The following is a 23,405-nucleotide window of genomic DNA, read 5'->3' as shown; positions in this document are numbered from 1 at the left end:
AGGGGAGGGAGCGGCGCTCGGATGCAGACGATAAATCAGGGCAGCTCTCGGTCAAGGAGATCGCGGGAGAAGGCCCTGATAGAGCCGAGCGGGAGAGGTTTTCTTTGATGGCTCTGATATCATGTAAATTTAGAATAACCTTTTTCCTTACTGAATACATAGATAAATCACCTATAAATAGGCGAGTACAAGAGATAAAAGGAGGAAAGAAATCTTCCTACAATTAAGTAATTCCTATAATTATGGAATAAACATAAATACCTATAATTAAGGAATTACCCTTTTTATACCATGACAAAATATATCAAGTAATAAATAGAATAACGTAAATAATAATGAGCATAATTCCACATATAATCCTACCAAATATTCAAAAGATTGTCGACATGGATAAATCAAGCAAATAAAAAAACCTTCAAAGTTATGAGGAAACTCGGCTAAAATCAAATATGAGCCTTGGAACTCCTGAAATTAATCAGGCTCAACTCCTTTATAGCCCTATTAAACAATTTTTGGTTGGCCAAAAACAATAAATTTCTACGCTAAGATTGCAGAATTGTTAGAATAAATGATATCAAAGTACATCATCCAAGATCTCAATACAATTCATTTAATCCTAAAAATTAATTCAAGATCTCATCTCACTTGGTAGATTCAAAGTAATATTCTATGTCTGAGTAAACTTAACAAATAGTTAAGGATTTTTGAAAAAATATAAGAGGGTTTATTCTTATTGATGCAAAGAGGGGTACCCATTACAGGATTTACTGGTAAGAAAAACAAAAAAAGCATAATACAGCAGATAAGGAAAGGAATAATAACAAATATAAGAGGCAGCTAATCTCCCTAATTAAGAAGAAAATAAATAGTGATTCCTAAGATCACTCATACAATTCATAACCCTCTAAATATAGAGTATAACAAATATGGAATATAATCCTAATATTTTTGAGATCTTTCAACACTCCCTCTCAAACTGGCATGAAGATGTCACTCATGGCAAGCTTGCTAACAAGATTCTCGTGTTGCACTTTGGAAAGGCCTTTTGATAGTATATCCATTATTTGGCTAGCAGTGGGTATGTAGGACATATATATCACCACTATCTATCTTCTCCTTGATGAAATGTTTGTCAACTTCTACATGTTTTGTTCTGTCATGTAGAACTGGATTATGAACTATAGAGATTGCAGTCATGTTGTCACAGTAAACTTTAATAAGTGCTAGTATAGGAATCTTTAACTCTTCCATGAGTGTTTTTATCCATAATACTTCACAGAGTCCATGTGCCACCAAGCGAAATTCTACTTCAGCACTACTTCTTGCCACCATACCATGTTTTTTACTTTTCCAAGTAACCAGATTTCCGCCTACAAATGTACAATAACCTGATATGGATCTTCTATTTTTACATCTCTTGCCCAATCTCCATCTGTGTAGGCCTCTATTGGAAGATGTTCTCCCTTTTTGAACAAAAGTCATTTTCCATGAGTTCTTTTGAGGTATCTCAAAATTCTGAATGCAACTTCGAAGTGAGTAGGTTCAGTGAATGCATGAATTGACTCACAACACTCACTGCAAAGGCTATGTCAGGTCGAGTGTGAGCCAAATAGATTAGTCGCCCTACCAATCTTTGATAGTGTGCTTTATCCATTACCTCATTAGCTACAGTAGTTTTCAACTTTAGATTAGGTTCAATTGACGTATTTGCTGCCTTGCAACATGTCATTCCTATTTCTTTGAGTAAATCAAGGATATACTTGTGTTGATTGACAAAAATTCCCTCCTTGGATCTTTCAAACTTCATTCCAAAAAAATATTTCAGCTTTCCTAAGTGCTTAATATCAAATTCGGTTTCAAATTTCTTCTTCAAGTTGCTAATCTCCAGAGGACCATCCCCTGTCATGATTATGCATCTACATATACAATCACAATGGCTATTTACCATTGATGGAATGTTTGAAAAAGATAGTGTGATCAGCTTGGATTTGAGAGAATCCATGTCTCTTGATAACATCACCAAGACACTCAAACCAAGCTCTAGGAGACTATTTTAACCCATACAGAGATTTTTTTAATTTGCACACTTTACATTTTCCAAATTTTTCTTCAAATCCGGGTGGCAGGTTCAAATATACTTCTTCTCGCAATTCCCCATTTAAAAACGCATTTTTTACATCAAATTGATGAAGTGGCCAGTTGAATTTAATTGCAAGAGAAAGAAGTACTCTAATAGAGTTCTAATAGCAACAGGAGCAAACGTCTCTTGGTAATCAATACCATGAGTTTGAGTAAATCATTTTGCTACTAGTCTCGCTTTGTATCTCTCCACACTTCCATCAGCTTTAAACTTCACCGTGAACACCCATTTGCACCCAACAGTCTTTTTGTCTTTAGGTAGATCAATAACTGTCCAAGTGTTATTTCTTTTAAGAGCATTTATTTCTTCCATCACAACTAATCTCCAACTCGGTTCATTTAATGCTATCTGAACAATTCTTGGAACAAGCATATTAGAAATCCTAGACACAAATGCTCTATGATTTTTTTATAATTTTTCATATGACAAGTATTGTGTGCTAGGATATTTCGTGTCTGTTCAGGATTCTTTTCTGAAACCAATTGGAAGAATCAAGATCAAAAGGAGTGGAAGTAGGGGGAAGGTTACAATGAGTTGTAAGGTCATTATTCGGCAAAAGTGATTGAACATCTGCTGAGGGAATAACTAGGGTTGCAGTAACTTTATGAAATTTCTTCCTAGTATAAACTTGTAGCTCATGTTGAGGATTATGATCCACTCGATATTGACTTGTTGGAATTACTTCTCCCCATCTTTGATAAGGTAATATCTGTAAAATAAGATTAATAGCGCTAACCCTAGTTTCCATATCAAAATTACTTAAAGAAATAGGTAAAGTATCCCAAAAGTTATTTTTTTCAACTAAATTCTCCCCATGAATAAAACTATTTTGAAAAAAAAAAAGAGTGATCATGGACAAACTTGACATCCATGCTCTCAAAAAAATTATTTTTGACAGGATTAAAGTATTTATATCACGTTTATTGGAAGCATACCCAATAAAAACACATTTTTCAGCTTTGGGATCAAGTTTTGAGCGAAATACATTTGGGACATGCACATAGCAAACACATCCAAAAACCTTTAAAAGGAGATCAGATGTTATTTTAAACGTGGAAAAATAATTTTCAAAACTTGCAAAGGTGTTTTAAATTTCATAACTCGAGATGACATGCTGTTTATTAAATAACATGAGATAAGAAGTGCATTACCCCAAAGTATTTAAGAACATTCATGGAAAACATAAGTGTCCGAGTAATTTCAAGTAAATGTCTATTTTTCCTTTCAGCAATACCATTTTATTGTGGTGTGTCACGATAAGTAGATTGATGCAGAATTTTTTTTTTCCAAAATAAATGTTCTCAAATATTTGTTGAAATATTCAATTTCATTATTCGTTCTTAGAATGTCAATTTTTGTTTGAAATTAATTTTCAATCTCGTGGAAAAAATCTTTAAATCGTTGTTCAACCTCAGATTTCTTTTTCAAAAAATAAACCCAGCAAATTCGTGTGCGATCATCAATAAATGTTACAAATCATTTTTTTTAGAATGTGTGTTAACTTTGGATGGACCCCAAACATCACTATGCAATAAATAAAAGGGTTTTGAAGCAGAATATATTTTAATTGGAAACGAGACACGATGACTTTTAGATAAATTACACGCTTCACAATGAAGTTTTGAACAATCAATACTTTTAAATAATTTATGAAATAAAAATTTGAGACATGAAAAGCTAGAATGTCCTAATCTTCAATGTCATAACATAACTTGATCATAGTCAAAGTTTGAACTTGTACTACCTAATCCATGAGCTGTTTTATTCGCAGAATCAGTTCCATCATAGTAGTACAACCCAATTATTTCTCTAGCAGTCTCAATTATCTTCCTCGAGTTTCGGTCATGAAAAACACAATTGGAAGGAAAAAAAATTGAATAATCAGAATATTTAGACAATTTGCTAATAGAAAGAAGAATAAATGTAAGTTTTGAAACATGTAAGACAGATTTCAAAGAGATTTTTTCTGAAATTTTAATATTTCATTTTCCTGTAATAGGTGAAAAAATGTCATCAGCTATTCTAATTTTTTCGAAACCGGAACATGGATAATACGAATCAAATAATTGAGAACAGTTTGTCATATGATCATATGCTCCTGAATCAAGGTGTGGTACTTCCTAGAACAGATAAAGCCAAATGATTACTACATGTTTGTGCTATAGAACCAATAGAAGCATTAGATGATGAACAAGATTTCAACAGTTTAAGAAGATGACTTAATTTTTCTTTACTAATTTGGGATGACTCAGTCTCATTTTTTGTTGGTGTGCTATGTTCACCAGATTTTTTCCCCTTACCATTAGATGGTTTACCATGCAACTTCCAGCATTTTTCGCGAGTATGGCGTGGTTTTCCAAAGTAGTCACATTGCAGGTTGTTTTCTTCTACACGCTAGTTGTGAGAAGCATTCATGCTTACTTGAGCTTTAGAAGTAGCAAGCGTTGATCCTTCCACGGACACAGTTGAACCTGCAGTCTTCTTCCTCAACATCACATGTCTCCGACTCCCTTCTCTCCTTACCTCCACAAAAACTTTACCAATTAGAGGCAAGGGATTTCTTCCAATTATTCGGTCACGGATCTCATCATATTCAACGTTTAGACCTGCAATAAATTTGAATCTTCGGCCAGTATCCACTATCTTCTTGTATTGGTTGCAGTCATCGTTTGATTTTCACTCATGATCATTGAATAAATCCAGGTCCTACCAAATCTGCTTAAGAGAATTGAAATATTTTGTCACAAAATCCTCACCTTAGCAAATTTTTTCAAGTCATAGAGTCAACTCATAAACTTGGGATTGATTTTCAATATCAGAGTACATTTTTGAAACATTGTCCCATAATTCATTGATTGTAGAGTAACACAGATAATTTGCACGTATCTCTTCAGTCATGGAATTGACCATGTCATTACTATTGAGTTTTTTGCATCCCAAATGGCATAAGTTATATTATTCACGTCAGACTGCTTAGTATCACCTGTGATGTAGTCAATCTTTCCTCTTCGTCGGAGATAAATACGAACAAATTGTGACTATCGAAGAAAATTATCACAATTTAAACGAATTGTAGTGATCTAAATAGGATGGTTTTCAGATGTATTTCTTTGAGGTTCAGATTGAGATGACTGAAGAGACTAACTTGTCCTAGATGTGACTTCAGACATTTTAGAGATGAAGAATGGAGAGTGCAGCAGAATCCCGAGATTCGCCCGCCGAAGCAAAAGATTACCACCTTAGCCGCCGAAAGGACCACGCGCGCGATCCTTGCCAGCGAGACGTGATCCTCTCGTTGCCTTCCAAGCGAGCTCTGATCACAGTTGCTTCGCGACGATGAAGAAGAAGAAGGAAAAGGCCGAGTTACGGGTCTCTGCGCCGATCACGGTCCCGACTGCTAGTTATATCGATCGCCGCCGCAAGCTCTAGGGTTTAGCGATCTTGCTCGGTGGAAGATGCCCCTGCGAATCAGACTCTCTGATACCATGAAGAAATATAAGAGGGTCTATTCTTATTGATGCAAAGAGGGGTATAAATACTCATTACAGGATTTATTGGTAAGGAAAGCAATAAAAGCAGGATACAGTAGACAATGAAAGGAATAATAACAAATATAAGAGACAGCTAATCTCCCTAATTAAAGAGAAAATAAATAGTGATTTCTACGATTTATAACCCTCTAAATATAGAGTATAACAAATATGGAATATGATCCTAATATTTTCGAGATTTTTCAACAATTTTTTACCTGAACCATCAACTTGAACAATAGTACCTAAAGTCCGTGCATTTTTAAATAATTTGAGGTATAAATAGCTTCTTAGTGTGTTATATCATTCAAAGAAAAAACGCACTTCCACCTCATGCAGCCCTAGAAAATGTTGATCTACCGGGATTTAAAAAAAAGTTTCCCTACGAAAAAGTTCAGATGTGTTTAAGCAAGTTTGAATGAAATAAAAGCTCAAATTAGCCTTTTCTAAATGATGAAAAGTTTTTGGAATGAATCTTTAACTTCCAACATGTGAATATTTACATATTTGAGAGAAAGGTACTTTACATAGGCAAGGTGGATGGCGGACGAAAAAGGCACTTTGTCTGTAAAATCCATGTCGGGAAGAGAAGCCCCTAGCTAAGAGTTGTTTTGGCTTTGATCGATAGAAGGACCAAGCATCAAAATGTCTCGCCTTCAACATTATAACTAGACCAAAACCTTAGGGTAACGGTTGGAGGGATGGAGCATTTGGGTTTCAAGATAAATATTAATGGAGATTAGATGTGGGTTGTTAGATAGCTTTGAAATTGACGCTGGAGATTATTGAATTTGGATCAATATGGAAATCATAGATTAGTGTTGACTCCAATGATCACCAAGACTCTTACAGTAAATTGACGATGTAGTATCAAAAAAGGCATGGTTTTATTCTATCATTGTTGCATGGAGATCATTGAAGCACAAATCAAGATGCTCTTGATTCAATGATCAGGATTAATTTGCAAAAAAAAGGATAAATCAATTGCCCCTATTTGTGAGATTTTAACAAGACACTATTTGCATACTAGCGATGATTCTAGTGTATAAGAAGATTACAAAGACACTAATTACATACTAGCGATGATTCAAGTATGTAAGTAGGTTGTAAGATATCTATGAAATTGATGTTAGGGATTATATGATTTGGATGGTTAGACCCAGAAAGAAATCGTAGATTAGTAATGACTATCATGATCACCAAACTCTTACAGTAAATTGACAACGTAGATTCAAAAGAGGCATTGTTTTATTCTATCGTCATTATATGGAGATCACTGAAGTACAAATCTAAATTTTCTTGATCCAATGATCAAGATTAATTTGAAAAAAATAATATTTTATGATAAATCAATTCCCCCAATTTGTGAGCTTTAAACAAGTCACTACTTGCACTCTAAAGATGATTCTACTTTGGTACTCCACAACAAAACAAAGATGTTCCATCATTGCCCGTGAAACTATTAGCCGTTACACCTCAACCACAAATATAAATTTGCAAAAGCATGTATTCAACCTTCTATCATTCCTTTGAAGGAAAGCACTACCCAACCCCACCAACATGTGTTTTCCATTCATCTTTTAGGCTAACAGCTCATTTTTGTTTTCCTTGCATACTTGCGATGATTCTAGTTTATAAGTAGATCGAAATACACTGCTTACATACTAGCGATGATTCTAGTATGCAAGTAGGTTGTAAGATATCACTGAAATTGATTTTAAGGATTATGTGATTTGGATGGTTGGATTCAGATAGAAATTATAGATTAGTGATGGCCCTAATGATCATCAAACTCTTTAACTAAACTGACAGTGTAAATTCAAAAGAGACATTGCTTTACTCTATGGTCATCACATGGAGATCCCTGAAGTAAAAATCTAGATGCTATTGATCCAATGATCAAGATTAATTTGAAAACAATAATTTTTTTAGGATAAATCAATTCCCTCGTTTGTGAGCTTTAAACAGGAAAATACTTACATACTAGAGATGATTCCACTTCGCTATTCCACAACAACAAAGATATTCCTTCATAGCCCGTGATACTATTAGCCATTACACCTCAAACCACAAATATAAATTTGCAAAAGTATGTATTCAGCCTTCTATCATTCTTTTGAAGGAAAGCTCCACCAAACCCCACCAACATGTGTTTTCCTTCCTTCTTTCAAGCCAACAGCTCTTTTTTTTTCAATGGGATCCCTCTACATATATCTCTTCATCTCATAGCTGCATCTCTCTAACATACTTATCCCCTATCCATCTATCCTTGCTTCCCTTTTGTTTCCAACAATCATTATATTTGTATCTTTTGTCTTTACCCAAAAAGAAGGGTAGCAACTTGTTATCCCTATACCTTTTTGTACATTTAACATTTTTTCAATCAAGAAAGTTTCGTTATTCTAGATACATTAGAAAATGTGCATGTGTCAAAATCAATCTTCTCCTATAGATATGATGGAGTGTGCATGGATATAAGCTTTCAAGCTTGCCGAGAGCCATGATTTCTTCCTAAAATAGATCAAAGGATCAAGTTCCATCCAAGTGGTTCACAAGTCACTTCACAGGTTAGTTTGTATTCTTTTTAACATGCATATATGAGTATAATTTAATTCAAATGAAATATCAACTTATTTTTTATTTTATCATTATTCTATAAATTGAATAATTATTTTACAAATTATTCTTAACTAAAGAAAGGCATGTTTGCTACAATAGACATAGCTTGAATACATAAGTGCTATACTAATCATATAGAAAGTAAAAAACAGTAAAATAAATATTTTTTTATTGTATAAATCACCAATGAATGCATGTGCCCAACTTTCTTGAGATTAGCTAAAACTGATGCCCACATCATATCATGTCTCTATTAAGGCCCAATATTCCTAGATATTCAATGTCTAAGACCTCAGAAACATGAAGAGAATAATAAATCTCCTTCTCTAACCTATGTTTCCAAGATAGTAGTATCAAAAGAGATTCTCCCTCCAACAACTTCCAAAAAATACTCTTGATTAATGATGTGATATGCATAATTCAATTTTATTGTGAAAAGAATATTTGAACAAATTAAGAAAACAATTATTAGCCGTTCTATTTCATTCTAGAATAGGGGGCCTTGATTATATGTCAATTGTATGTTCTCACAAAATGCATGCATGTCTCCCATGGCAATCTCCCATGGCAATATATATATATATATATGATCATAAAAACCAGGTATATATAATTCAATTTTCTTATGAAGCATTTCACTAAATTAAGAAAACATTTATTAGCCATTTTCTTTCATTCTAGAATAAAGGCCTTGATTATATGTAAATTGCATGCTGTCCCAAACTGCAAGTTTCCCATGGAGACATATAAATGGTCATAAAAATCAGCTAAGGTACGACAAAGGTGATTTGACCTTATTAGCATTTAATTAAAACAAAGGCAACACATAGATGTTCTCCGATATGAGCATTGTATGATCCTCCAAGCATAGAAAAAAAAATTAGATTACTCAAAAATTAACAGAGAGCAATCATATCCAAAGAGGGAAAAAAGTTAGAAATTAGATGAATGTGAAACAAACGCATAATGGTTTTCAAAATACTCGAGAAAGTATTCAGAAGCAAATGTGAAAATAGTCAAATATGAAATTAATGTATATTGGTTTTGAAAACCACTCGAGAAAGTAATCATTGCTATACATACTGCAGAAATGAACCAAAATATTATATCGCAACAATAGAATTAGATATCTGAGCGGCTTTGGATATTACATAAAAAAGTTGATTTCAATTTGGTTAAGGTAACATAGAATATGAATTTAAATGCAAAAATTGTGCTTTCTAACCAAATTTGCAAAGAAATCACTATCAGTGCCAATAAGCTTTGAAGACATGCTGGTTTTGGCACAGTTAATAAGAGAGTCTTTTCCAAGCTTTTCAACCTGAGGAGAAATATTTAAGTCCATGACAAATCAATATTGAGCAAAAAGAAACATAAATGTTAACAATGTAACCATTATAGAACATACCTTGACAGCAAGTTTTTCATCAACATACTTGCATGCTTCCCTCATTGCTAGCTGATCAGCACAATAGACAAAAAGAATGTCATGCACATCACAAGTCTATTTTATTCACATTTGGAAGCCAAAGGGCACAAAAAAGAGTATCCAAAGAGAAAATTTGATCAATCGCCATATCCATCAATAAAAAGCAGTTTAAAATCTTACTCTGTATCCACTTATTATTGACGTTGGATGAATCTTATTCCTAACAAGATCATTTGCTCTCTGCAACAAAAAAGTACCAATTTTGCCAAATGTTAAAAATATAAAAGACAATTTGCAAGGAGCATAAAATTAACAAAACTTCAACAAATTCACCTTAAGCAACTCCGCAGCTACAATAACAACGGAAGTTGTCCCATCTCCAACTTCACGATCCTGAAGCTCGGCTAATTCTACAAGAACCTAAACTTTTCAAAAGTTACAAAAACAAATTTTAATGTATATTTAAATATTTAATCAGAATAGATTACACACATATACAAAAAAACTGCAAGAAATTATCTAACGATTGATTACCTTGGCAGCTGGATGCTCCACTTCTAGCATCTTGAGAATTGTAGCCCCATCATTAGTAATAGTCACATCACCAATGTCATCAACTAGCATCTATGAGGTTCATCAGTTAATAAAAAGTTACGTTCCAAGAGACAATCCTTATTCTACCAAATTAATTTGCAATGCTTTCAACAAATATACTCAGAAAACTAGTTTATAAACACGGCCAATGAAAAAAAAGAACTTAATAACATGTTGCATGTTACATTACAGATCAACCAAGTTTGTCTGGTAAAAGAAAAAGAAACCAAAGTAGGGTTGCAGATGAACCAATCCATTTGATGAAATTATCAAACTCGATGTTATTAATACTCAATCATGTTTGTTCATATTAGTAAATGAACGAGTTTTAACATTTTTTTAAAAAAATGTATGTTAAATGAATCAAATTTGAACACAGTCTAACTCGTTCTTTAATGTTCACGAAGAAATTTATTTATTTTTCAACATATAATTTGTTACATGCTCTATACTTATAAAATATATCATGTAAATAAAAAATTGATTAATTAGAACTTGATTGATTATATATTCAGCATTAAATTGCATGTAAATTTAATATAATTTTTTCTTCCTTTTTTTATTTAAATGAACTAGTTTGTAAAAATTTATTTACGTTATTTTATTGTAAGAAAATTTATCTGAAATTTATATATTATTTTATTTATTTGATATAAACTACTTAATTTGAAATTCATTCAATTGCTTATTGATTTAGATTTATAAAATTAATTGTCAATAAATTTATATAAAAAATCAAACACTCATATAATTTTTTAACATGTTTATTAACTTTATATGAAAAATCAAATACAGATCAACTTTTTCATTTTATATGAAACTTTAAATACTCATTCAAAGTTTTAGATTATTCAATTAATACAAGCAAGCCAAGTACAAATGAAGTATGATCATAAATAATTTATGCACGCTTTAAATTTTTGTTGAGGATAACCTTATTGTGGATAAGACGAGAGAAAAAGCCCAGGAAATACTTGAATTATGGAGATCCACATTGGAATCTAAAGGTCTTCATTTGAGTAGAACTAAAACTGAATACATGGAATGTAATTTTAGCAATAGTAGCTCTACTGACATAAGTGTAACTTTGGGTGATCAAATTATTAAAAGATGTGAACGATTTAAATATCTCGGGTCTGTTGTTCAAAGTGATGGTGATATAGATGAGGATGTTAATAGTAGAATTCAAGTTGGTTGGTTGAAGTGGAGGAATGCTTTGGGCCTTTTGTGTGATAGAAAAGCACCGCTTAGACTGAAAGAAAAATTTTATAAGATGGTGGTGAGGCCGGCCTACAATACTCTATGGCGCTGAAAGTTGGCCTTTAAAAGAGAAGCATAATACTAAGTTGAGTGTTACCGAGATGAGAATGATTAGGTGGGTGAGTGGCTTTGCACTTAGAGACAAATGAGAAATGAATATATTTGTGATAGGGTTGGTGTTGCTCCAGTGACGGAAGAAATTAGAGAGAGTCTTCTTAGATGGTTTAGTCACATTAAGCGTCGAACATTTGATGATCCGATTAAGAGAGTGGATGTTTTAGATTCGACTTATGTTAAGAAAGGCAGAGGTAGACCTAAGAAGACGTGGGCCTATTATATAAAAAAGGATATTAATTTATTAGAACTAAATGAAAATATGACACTTAATAGGATGCAATGGAGAAAAAGGATTCATGTAGCCGACCCTACGTAGTGAGATTAAGGGTTTGTTGTTGTTGTATGCCAACTATGAATATTTATTTGAAGGCTTGGCTCAAGCTCACTGAACATGAACAACTTCTAATTCAACCAAGACAAATCCAATCCATGACATACTCGACTCGATTCGGCTCGATTATAGCCTTAAATCAAAGTAAGCCATACGACCAACGTAGTCAAGTCACTAATGTCATCAACTAGCATCTACGAGTTTCACATCATTAATAACAAGTCGGGACAGATATAAAGCTCATGTTACCAGATAAATTTGCAATGTTTTAAATAAAAATTGTCAAGAAAGCATATTTTTGCACAACTTTAAACTAATATTAATGATAATGATGATGATGATGATAACTTATGATGAGTTACAGGGTTACATGGTAGATCAATCAAGTTTGTCAGGTAAGAAAAAGAAACCAAAGCTATACACCAACAATAAATTGAATAAGTAAAAATGCACCCAATGAAAGGCGCTCACTAAGATGAGAAAAAACTTTAAACTGTTATGGTAAAGTTCAACGTTCTGCTTAAAAGAAGAATATAATGCACTCAAAACACAAGTTAGCACCTGAAAAAAAATGCTTTGCAGATGACAGAAACATGTAACTTACTACAGAAAACCCATCAACGTTTATGGAATGAGTATTTCACCAAAATCAAGACAAATGAACAAAACCCAAAATAAAACAAAGCAAGCGACGACTGACTAGTGACCAATAGAAGGAAGCTTAAGCTTCTCCAAAACGAATATCAAAGAAGAAACTGAATCACATATCCAAATCCTACCTTGTCGAGCCCAACAGGACCGAGTGACGACTTGACAATGTTGGCAACCGCTTGGCACGCGACCACTTGTTCAGCGATAGAAACAAATAGCAGAAAACGTAATCAGGTAAGAGAAGAAAAAGCAAGATACGTCTAAGCATAAATCATGCCATTCTGTGATATAAATGAAGGATTAAGAGTTCAGAGAATAATACCGTTTTGAGTTCGAACATCTTGACCCGACTGGCGCTCACCGAGAATGTCCGGCGTCTGAGCTATGATCGCCATTAGTGGCGGTGAGATCAGGCAATGGCCTTGCCGTTAAGGAAACCCTAGTAGGTGATGACCCTTTATATGGGAGATTGAAATGGGAGATAGGAAAGGTTAATATGAAATGAATGTGTACGAAGCCTCTAGGTTAACCGAGGTATCTGGCCGGGTTGCTGTGGCCGGTTCTTCGTCTGGACCAATCGGAACCCTAAGCTGATTTGCTGGAATATTATACACTTGGACGCATTTTTTAAAATATATAAACAAATGTTTAATGAAAGAAAGAACATAGTATGTAAAAATTTGTGCAACTTAAGGTGCATTTGAAGCGGCCCATGTTTAAATTGGGGAAAAAAATTGCGTACATAAGACGTACGCAGAGTTGTGTGCGTCTGTAACTTGCAAACAGGTTACAGGGAAGATTTCAGGAGGTTATAACCGCGTTATACCTCATGTAATCTCTCTGTAACCTACCTGTATATCAAAACATAAGCGTAAAACTTACTAGAAGGTACAGGTAGGTTACAGGGGGTATAACGCGATTATAACCTCCTAAAATCCTTCATGTAACTTATTTGCAGGTTACAAACGTACGCAACTCTGCGTACGTCTTATGTACGCAAATTTTTTCCTTATCTTAGAGAGCAGCTTCTCCAAAGCAGTCAAAAAGTTGTTGATAGAAAGGCAAGAGTCTCCTTGAGAAATTTACTGTGATGTGTTTGTTTATGATGAATAATATTATTTTGTCTTTTTATAAGTACAATTAATTACAGCTTTCAGAATAATTATAACAGAATAACAGAAAAAGATCTTGCTACATAAAAAACTGAAGTGTATTGCAAATCTCCCTGAATGATGTTTTAAGAGTCCAGGTGAAGTAGTAGAATGTTTGATTGTTCACCGGCAGTTGGAGTGTTCTTGTTGTTTTTCTGCTGTAGTCGTTATTTTTGTTGTTCGGGAGTTCAATGCGAATCTTCCTAAAGTTGAAGATGATGGAGTCATGGCGAGGAAGACAAGTACCTTTCTTCCTGGACGTAATAAATCTGTTCTATCAATTGCACCCTTGTACATTATATTTTTATTCAAACAATAGTCTGACTTAGGAGGATTTGGACGAGATTATATCATGGTTGACTGGAGGAAGAGGATTGTGGAATATTACTAATAAAAGAAGAGTCAACTTCCCCACGTCAAAGTTGGATACCACATCGAAAGCGTGACACAACTTTATTTATGCTCGTCTGCTGCCAACAAACCACCTCAATGAAGTGACCCAAGATAGAGCTGTCTTAAACTATTGCATTCAGCAGTTCAAGCTCATTGATATTGGAGCTTTGATTTATGATATTATCACTAGTTTTGTTGTCGCGGTTACTACTGCAGGTTTGAAATTCGCATCCTTGATCTTTTCATTATGCGAGCAGGCGGGTGTAAGATTTGATAGTTGGGAAGAGATACTACATTCGCTCAAGTCCATTACAAGTGTTAATGTGAAATCTTATTCACATCATTCGATTTTTGGCTGAAGAGGTGGATTTTCTAACAGTTCAGGTGCCTCTGCATCTCGTGCTTCTACCTCACGTTCTTCGACATCGCAAGGTCAGACTTTTGGATATGATTCATAGTCACAATTATTGCAGAGGATATTGGACAACATTAACTATACTTCTGATAAGGTTTTGAATTTAGAAAATTTTGCAGATCATATAGATGGATATATGAGGAGAAATTCCACTCATTTATGGAAAACCTTCTGAGAGGTGACCAGAGTGTAGTTTTCCCTCCATATCCAAAATATCTATCAAATGAGCCTACAGTTGTTTGGCATAGTGACAATAGTGATGCTGATGAGGATGAGGATGATTAGACTGAGTTCTATAGTTTAGTTGTTTTGTTGTGAACTTTGTGTGGTACAGTTATATTGTATTGTTGTTTAGTTTTCAATTGTCCCTGTTGAGGTTATTAATTTTATTTGTGTTTTGTTTTGTTATACACTGTTGTGATGTATTTATGTTCTTGTGAATAATTATATTTTGTTTTTGTGGTAGTAATTGTGTTAATTGTGTTGTTTAGTGTATTTAGTTAGTTTGTGTTGAACTTAATCTTAAATCTTATAAAGGTTTAGAATATTACTAACTTTTAGTTAAGAACATCAAGTTTAAAATTTTCAATTTACTGTCAAATATTTTCTTTATGTTGTAGTTGTGAATGTCTGTTAGTGTGTTTGTTTGTTTTTATGTTATTCTTCGTTGCATAGAAGTCTAATGAATCTCTATATGTTAAGTAAAGTAAAATTTGTTAAATTAATTTTTACTCCTGTTTTTTTATTTTTGTACTTGTGTACTTAGGTTGTAAATATTTATGCAAGCATATTATTTTTAGTTTTCATTCATGTTTGTATATGCATATGATGCTAAAATGTTTTATTTTATTAAAAATTTAAGTTTGGGGGGATGAAAAATTTTCTAAAACTTGAAGTTTATTAGCTCTCAAATGTGCTACAAATAAAAACAAGAACGAATATTATCATGAGACTTAGTGATTCAAAAGAAATCAATCTGCTTATCAGTCACCCCAAGGGGGAGACAATTGGTTTGGAAACTTAAATTACCTTCTGGTCGCGAGCGACGGGGAAATCAAATAATAGGTCATCTAAGGATGACTCTCTCACTGTTAGTGACAAGATCTGTGTCGGGAGAAGAGGATAATCGGGGTTATATCCACTTAAAAAGTGACATGTTGTCCACATACATGGGGGAAATAAGAGTTAACCGACTGGAACACTTCAATTTAAATTGATTTCTCGAAATCCTTGGGCCTACCCCATAACAATTCTCTCTAAAGGGGTTCAATGTCCCAAGTAAAATAAAAAGCTTCACAAACCACAAGAAAATAAAATAACTGCAAGAAAAAAAAGTTTTTTCGTGAATGTAAAGAAAATATTCTAAGTCTTTTCACTCTTATTGGAATAATTAAGGTCAAACAAGCCACAAAGAACAAATAGTTGAATGATATAGTCCACCCCAAGTTCAAAGTACTCCACCTGACCATCACCATATTGCTCTCTGGAGACTAACGAAGTGACATTCTCTTTTAGCTGAGCATTTTCCTTCTCCAGAACCACTATAACACCAAAGGATTCTTTGTTGGACCTCATGGACTCATCGAACATTAGCTTTAGAAGGTCTTGATCATTGTGAGCTCTTCTTAGATCCAACTTAAGTGAAGCTTCCTTTTTCTAACTTTCCTCCATAAACTACTAAACTTGGGCACTCTATGTCATTATTAACCACCACAAGCCCACGTTCTAGAGAAGCTTTATGCAACTGAAGTGACATTCTCTTTTAGCTCAGCATTTTCCTTCTCCAGAACCACTATAACACCAAAGGATTCTTTGTTGGACCTCATGGACTCATCGAACATTAGCTTTAGAAGGTCTTGATCATTGTGAGCTCTTCTTAGATCCAACTTAAGTGAAGCTTCCTTTTTCTAACTTTCCTCCATAAACTACTCAACCTGGGCACTCTATGTCGTTATTAACCACCACAAGCCCACGTTCTGGAGAAGCTTTATGCAACTGAAGTCCCCCATAGCGCGACCAAGCCGTCTAGACCACAGCAGATTCAACAAAGTCAGAGGTAGTTCTTTGTTGACATTCGTCTGTTGGTACCAATCAAATGATCGACTCAGCTGACCAAATTGCTTGTTGGCATCCTCCCTTATTCGTCTGACACTCTCGGGAGTGAGATTGCACATGGACCCCTCTTTATTTTCATTGGAGGGGGTGGGGGGCTTCCTCCACTGCCTCCTTTCATCGCCAACGTACCCCCGATCCGTCAGACACTATCGGGCATGAGATTGCACACGAACCCTCTCTTTATATTCATTGGAGGGGGGGTGGGGGGTTTCCTCCACCACCTCCTTTCATATCCAACGTACCCCCGATCCCTCTCGTGAGGGCAGAGGCTTGCTCTCAGAAGATGAAGTCGGCTTCCCCGATGAAGAATTAGAAAAGAAGAGGGGACGACCTGACTTGCCATGTCCATATTAGATAGAGAAATGAAGGAAGAATCATTGGCACGAATATCTGACAGAACAACAACGGTCGGTGTCGTACTAGACACATGCCCACCATAGACGAAGAGGGAGCTACAGTCACCGCTCTGTCCTGGGTCCCTCTGGAAGTCTCCCTCGTTACCTCCCCCAATATTAACAGAGTGAGAATAATGTTTTAGAGGGAAAGAAGTGAACCTTCCAGTAACCTAATCTTGAATAACAACACTATGAGCAGACACAGAGACAAGGTATTTTGTAGCCACATTTTATAGAAGCATATCCTCATCTCATACAATATTACATGACTCTAAGGGATCTTCCTGCTTCTGGCGTTTAGTAGTCAGTTTTTCATTCGCCTCCCTCATTCAAACACCTTCAACAAAATTCAAACCATGCCACAACGCTTTCGTCATCTCACTCGCCAACACACGAGTAACCGTCACCTCTACAGTATATTGTGGGACCGACAAATAAGGATTGGTTAGCATCTCCCTGACGACGTATATGCTCTCCCAAAGAGACTTTAGGTTGAAACATCATGTTGACTTATATTGAATCCCCTAATTATCAGAGGAAGAACAAATCAATAACTTCTTCCATTCCTTAAATTTTCTCTCCACCCTTACCAAGTGGAGCTCCTTTATCGTCGAGAACATTGTAAAGCCCCTCCCTATCTACCTTAAATGAGAAAAATATTTAAAAAGGTCGATATTACATGAGATGCTCTCCCAAAGACGGAAAAGAATGAATGACATTATCGCAGCAATAGAGTTCGACATCACTTCCGTAGGAATAACCCCACATGTGTTAATGACACTCCGAAGCTCAGTGCACAGAGGCAACCAGAGGCCATATTTGAACTGGTATTGGTATTAAACTAGATCCTTACCGAGAAGTTCCATCATCTATGTCAACCCCAACAACTTCTGAAGGGTGATGTTTTCCTGCATAACATACCTCATTTGCAACTCATTCACTTCGTTCTCTGTTAAGAACAAAGGGTTAATACCCTTCACGGAGAGCATTTTGGGCCATTAAGGAAAATAAAAGGTGGTGAAAGGGCGAGATGAAAAAAGAAGAAAACCTAAAAGCTCAAATGCAAAAATTGGAATGCGTGAAGTAAGAAACAACAGTCTCACACCCTATTTTTAAGGCGGACTCGAAAAACAAAACGTCACCCAAGGATGTGTAACATACCAAACGTCTTTTTTAAATTTATTCAAATGTATTTTTCATTTCCAAATAACATTTTTATAGGTTTAAAATAAAATGTTTTATGAACGGGTCTTCCAAGGCCTTATGTGAGATGTACCCTTTCTAAGTCAACCTTCAGAGGACCATCACCCCTCCTATTCTTAGCCGTTCCATCTGGTCGGCATTGCAGTGGAATTTGGACAGGTCGGTCGACCCTTGAAGCACTCTCAGATTGTGCAACACCTCAGTCAGGCCATCACACAGAGCATCAACCTTTGCTTGCAGGACTACCACACCCGAGCCTAGGAACACTAGAGGGACTTAGATCTCTCATTGGTGATTGACAATAGGCCTTCGACCGATCCATCTGATGAACCGACCATCACCACTGAGGGCTTGACCCTCCTGTCAGCTGTCCCACGACTCCAAGGGGAGTCAGTCAATGTTTATTTTTCCCCTAGCTACCTCAACGGTGGGTAAAAGAGCGGACGACTGATATCCTCCTAAAATGGCTGCTTGTAGGTCTCCCGTAAGCTCAACCTACAGTGGCCACTATAGCAGCAAACTCCACAATTTCTTTTGACTTCACACCGTTCTAATGACCCTTTGACTCAGAGAATGCATCTGTATAAGAAAAATGTCAAGGAACCGTTAAAAATTGACGAAGGCCACAAAAAAAATATATATATTTTTGCATACTCATAAATTGATTCAATGAAGAAATGGTCTTCGAACATCTTCCCCCCTTCCTTTGTTGTGAGGTGCCTTCACCTTCTGACAGCAGTGGCTGAGAGGGACACTAATCTTCGTTCCCTCTGGACTTTCTACACCCCTCACGATGCCTTGAGTAAGTAGGGTCTGCTGGCCCCCGGAGCTCGCACCCATGCCCGACTCAGGAATTGCAGTCTTTTGACGAAGAACTTTCGACACCTACCCCTTAGGGTCCCCATATGAGCCGACTTGATCAGTCGACGTAGGTTCTATTCTCAACCACTTTTCCTTCAAGACCATGATTCTCTTTGTAGGAGTCGAAGCTCGGAACCCTTCTTCGCCAGGATCCCTTAGATCGTCAGCGAAAATTCAAATCGGCTGATCAAAGAAAAATAATGACAATGGATGTAATGTCAAGCATATGACTCTAATTATAGAGCATATTGGACACAAAATCCAATAGAAGTTGATTATTAAATTGAATTTTTGATTTAAGCATCATTGAATATTAATAATTTTCCTATACTTATCATCTCTGTCGCTTTGAAGAAGTAAGAAAATTTTGGAAACTAATATGTATACATCACAACTGTCTGCACAAATCTCAAAGCATTTGGACGACCTAGATGACAACCATATAATCAAGACGTCCTACCATACACTATTGCACGGTTGAGAATCAACAGACACGTTGCATCAAGAGGTTCAAGCCACATATCACACACACAGTCCTGACTGACCGAGCGCAGACAAAAATTCTTGACCGCGACTGATTGATCGACTACCTATACCACACCGAACGAAATCTGCATTCGACCAGACACCTCGACCGACCAATCTATTGCTTGGTCGCCACTCAACTGGTTGTTTCGTTCCGGTGAATTCAAGCAAGTCAGCCGACTAATTAATGTCATGCTAAAATTCAAATAGTAATACATATATGATATAAAATCCATATGATTAATGTGAACATGACTTTATTAGTAGTAGTTTCCATAACCATTTTCTTATTTCTATATTTATATGGAATACAACTCTATAAATAAGAGAAAAAAATATGAATAAAGGAACCTTTCACCGACTCTCTCAACAGGCAACTCGTGACAGGTTATACTCCTCCTTTCTCTTCTCCTTCACTCGACCTCCATACTCTTAGGGTGTGTTTACAAAGGACAATTAGGATCCAACAAGATTATATTTTGTTTAAAATTTATAGCATCTCATTCATTAGATCTTCACAAAATTTATAAATTTTTTAGCAATTTTTATAACTAATCCATATTTCACATTATTATTTAAAACAAAAAATAACCCAACTTTTATCATTTAGATATTCTATGCATATAATTAACTGTTGGCTTAGTAATGCTACACTAAATTTTTTGTTTGACTAGGCTACTTTTTCAATGTCTTTTCTTTGAGCTTGTTGTTTTATGTAAGACTAAGAAATTAAGAGAAGAATCCCTCCTTGCTATTTCTTTTTATCCCCACCATAGATGGTTGATATTCAGTTATGCTTTTGGTTAGAATTCGGAACTATGCGATTTGATTTACATGCAATCTGTACGACTTGTTTTTTTTTTTTAGTCTTTGGGTTAATTTAGATTCCTGGCATACAAAAATATAAATTATTATTTAGATCAAATGATAATCTTATAATTCATTTAAAAATCACAAAATAATCAAGTTATACAGTTATATTTAACAATGGATTAACAGATACATTTCTTTTATAATATACGCAACATGTTTGCCTTCTACTTTTTTTTGGGGTCAATTTGCAATAAAAAACATCTATAGCCTTACAACTACGGCTTAAATATAGGGTTGTCAAAACGGCTCGTTGTTTGTGAACAACTCGTGTTCGGTCGTTTGCTAAGTTAACAAGTCGAACACGAATTCGCACTTGTTCAGCTCGTTTTGACTCAAAATACTTTTCATCAATTATATATATATACATATATATGTGTCATATATAAAAGTAGTATTTTTAAAAAAAATTAATTGAGTACAAGGTTACAATGATTTATAATCAATTAAAAGTATTAATTAAGAAAATAGAATAAAAACTATAAAATTTGATTGAAATGACGGTTTAATATAAACAATAAATTTTAAATCTTGCCCCAACCATTAACAGCTCATGGTTACGTGGTTAGGGTTGTCAAAAAGAATATTTGTTCGCGAACAACTCGTGTTCGGCTCGCTAAGCAAACGAGTCGAACACAAACTCACTTTTTGAGTTCGAAATATAAAAGAGCCGAACAACGCCGAGCCACGCCGAGCCTGGGCTCGCTCATGTTCGGCTCGTTTACACCCTTAAATATTTTTTGAACTTTCCAATTCTTCATTTTTTCTTCTATCGCTTCGCAAAACAGACTGTCATAAGATTGATGACTCATTGCAATAAGAGGGGATTTGAGCTAGATGTAATAATATTGCCTTTTGTTAATTTATATTTTGAAATATTATAGTGGACCGGTCATATTATTTCCAGTGTGCGATGTTGTTGCACTGCATTGTTTAAGAAAAAAATTTCCATATGGAGTCTGGACGTAGCTCTGCATCTGTACTCCAATAAAATATTATCACATGTACCTGACTGGGTCAATCTAAAAATGACGAAAAGATGTTTATTGTAGTGTTATTGCAAAACAACGCTAATAACACCACAATAACAATGGTACTGCAGTTTCGATTCAATAACACCGTAAAACAACTCGAATAACACCACAATAAAACTGCAATAACACCTGTGATTAGCGTCAATAACACCACCCTAAGGACCACGCAAATAACACCGTGAAAACTCCAATAACAACCCCCGCAAAACAACTCCAATAACAACACAATAACACCGTGAACAATGCCGATAACACCGCCAGGAGGATCACTCAAATAACATCATCATATTATTGTTATGTTATTGGCGTCTTTTCATAATTTTTAGGTAGGTCCAGTTAGATATACATGAAAATATTTTATTGGACTACTCCCTATAGAAATTTTTTTCCTTGTTTAAGGTCTCAATGGCAATGCCGAGACATATGGATATTAATCTCGTTAGATTTGTTCTTTTAAATTTCATTTTTGCAGAAAAAGTCGGCAGATGATAACATTCTTCGAGAACAACTAAATAAAAGGTTTTAGAAGTTTTCTTAATACATTCTTATACCATTTGTATGGGCTTTCTCTTTCTGAGCTTGGTTGGCAAATTGCCATACCTTTTGGATGAATATATGCTATAATTATGTTTCCTATATATGATGCCAGATTCCTCTAACAAGCCATGAGCTGCTCTTTTTCATAAGGGAGGCTATGCATGATTATTTGAGCGTTTGTTCCACTTCTATCTTATCATGTGTGAAAGACTAGTATATTTTATGGCGAGTAGATGTAATAATTTAATTATTGAATCTGAAAGTGTTCGGAAAACACAACCAATATATAGAACGTCACACTGGAAAGAAAGTATAGAGAGAGCAACAGAGAATGAGTACATTTATTTATGATATTTATCCCTTAGTTATAGGAATGGATATTGATCTTACAAAATTACAGAATTTTCTCCTCAACATTGGCCTTTTAAGGGAGCTTTGGTGTGAAAAACAACGGCAATAAAGCGAAAAATAGAACGAGTAAAATTGCACGCAGAAAAACACTAGAGCGACATACAGATTTACGTGGTTCGACAAATTTGCCTATGTCCACATAGCTACAGAGGATTTTATTTCTTCGAGGAATTACACTGTTGAATGGCTTAACGTTTATAAGAAAATCTTTATTTTCTTCTCTCCATTCCTCTCTCTCTCTCTCTCTCTTTCTTAGCTCTCAAGAGGACTTGGCTTGACTTTGCTTGACTTATGACTTGTGGCATGACTTATGATAAGTCATAAGAGGCTATTTATAGAAACTAAGAGAGCGGTAGGTGAGAGGTAGATAAGCGATAGGTGAGATGTGAGCGGTATGTGAGATTCTTAATTAGGAAGCTAATTAAATTTGATGGACCGGGTCTCCACATTACCCAACAATTCTCCTACTTGAAGACTTAGACACAAACTGCATCACTTACTGGCTGCATCATCTACTAGTTGTACCGACCTTTTCCTCAAACATGATATCCTCCACCTCTGCAACTCAAAGCCTCTATCTTCATGCCAGAAGACCAGTTGAAGTCGAGCACAATTTCAGCTTCTCACGAGTAACACCCTCAATTGACATATTACTGTTAACGTAGTCTTGTACCACCAAGCTCTTTCTTGGGTTACTCATGTATCTGCTTACAACTCCCACTGCATGAGTAATATCTTGCCCCTGTTGAAAGCCATTTTCAACAAGTCCAGTCTTATACCTCTTACCGTCACCAAGTACAGTCTTCACCCGGTACACCCATTTA

At 35.2% G+C, this 23,405-nt stretch overlaps 1 protein-coding gene across 1 annotated transcript in view; it reads right to left on the bottom strand.

The window, feature by feature from the left end:
- Window positions 1-13,066, bottom strand: part of LOC110021160 (T-complex protein 1 subunit alpha) — a 50,693-nt gene extending 37,627 nt beyond the window's left edge. The window contains exons 1-7 of the mRNA XM_020719543.1: window positions 12,994-13,066; window positions 12,800-12,864; window positions 10,253-10,342; window positions 10,052-10,138; window positions 9,899-9,958; window positions 9,698-9,748; window positions 9,515-9,610 (exon numbers count right to left, since the gene is read on the bottom strand). Coding sequence (XP_020575202.1) covers window positions 9,515-9,610; window positions 9,698-9,748; window positions 9,899-9,958; window positions 10,052-10,138; window positions 10,253-10,342; window positions 12,800-12,864; window positions 12,994-13,066 — 522 coding nt within the window. The remainder of the gene's footprint in view (window positions 1-9,514; window positions 9,611-9,697; window positions 9,749-9,898; window positions 9,959-10,051; window positions 10,139-10,252; window positions 10,343-12,799; window positions 12,865-12,993) is intronic.
- Window positions 13,067-23,405: the final 10,339 nt, after the last annotated feature.

This window comes from Phalaenopsis equestris, unplaced genomic scaffold (genome assembly GCF_001263595.1).
Source record: "Phalaenopsis equestris unplaced genomic scaffold, ASM126359v1 Scaffold000123, whole genome shotgun sequence".
NCBI classification, from domain to species: Eukaryota; Viridiplantae; Streptophyta; class Magnoliopsida; order Asparagales; family Orchidaceae; genus Phalaenopsis; species Phalaenopsis equestris.
This window is presented reverse-complemented; position numbering and strand designations above follow the sequence as displayed.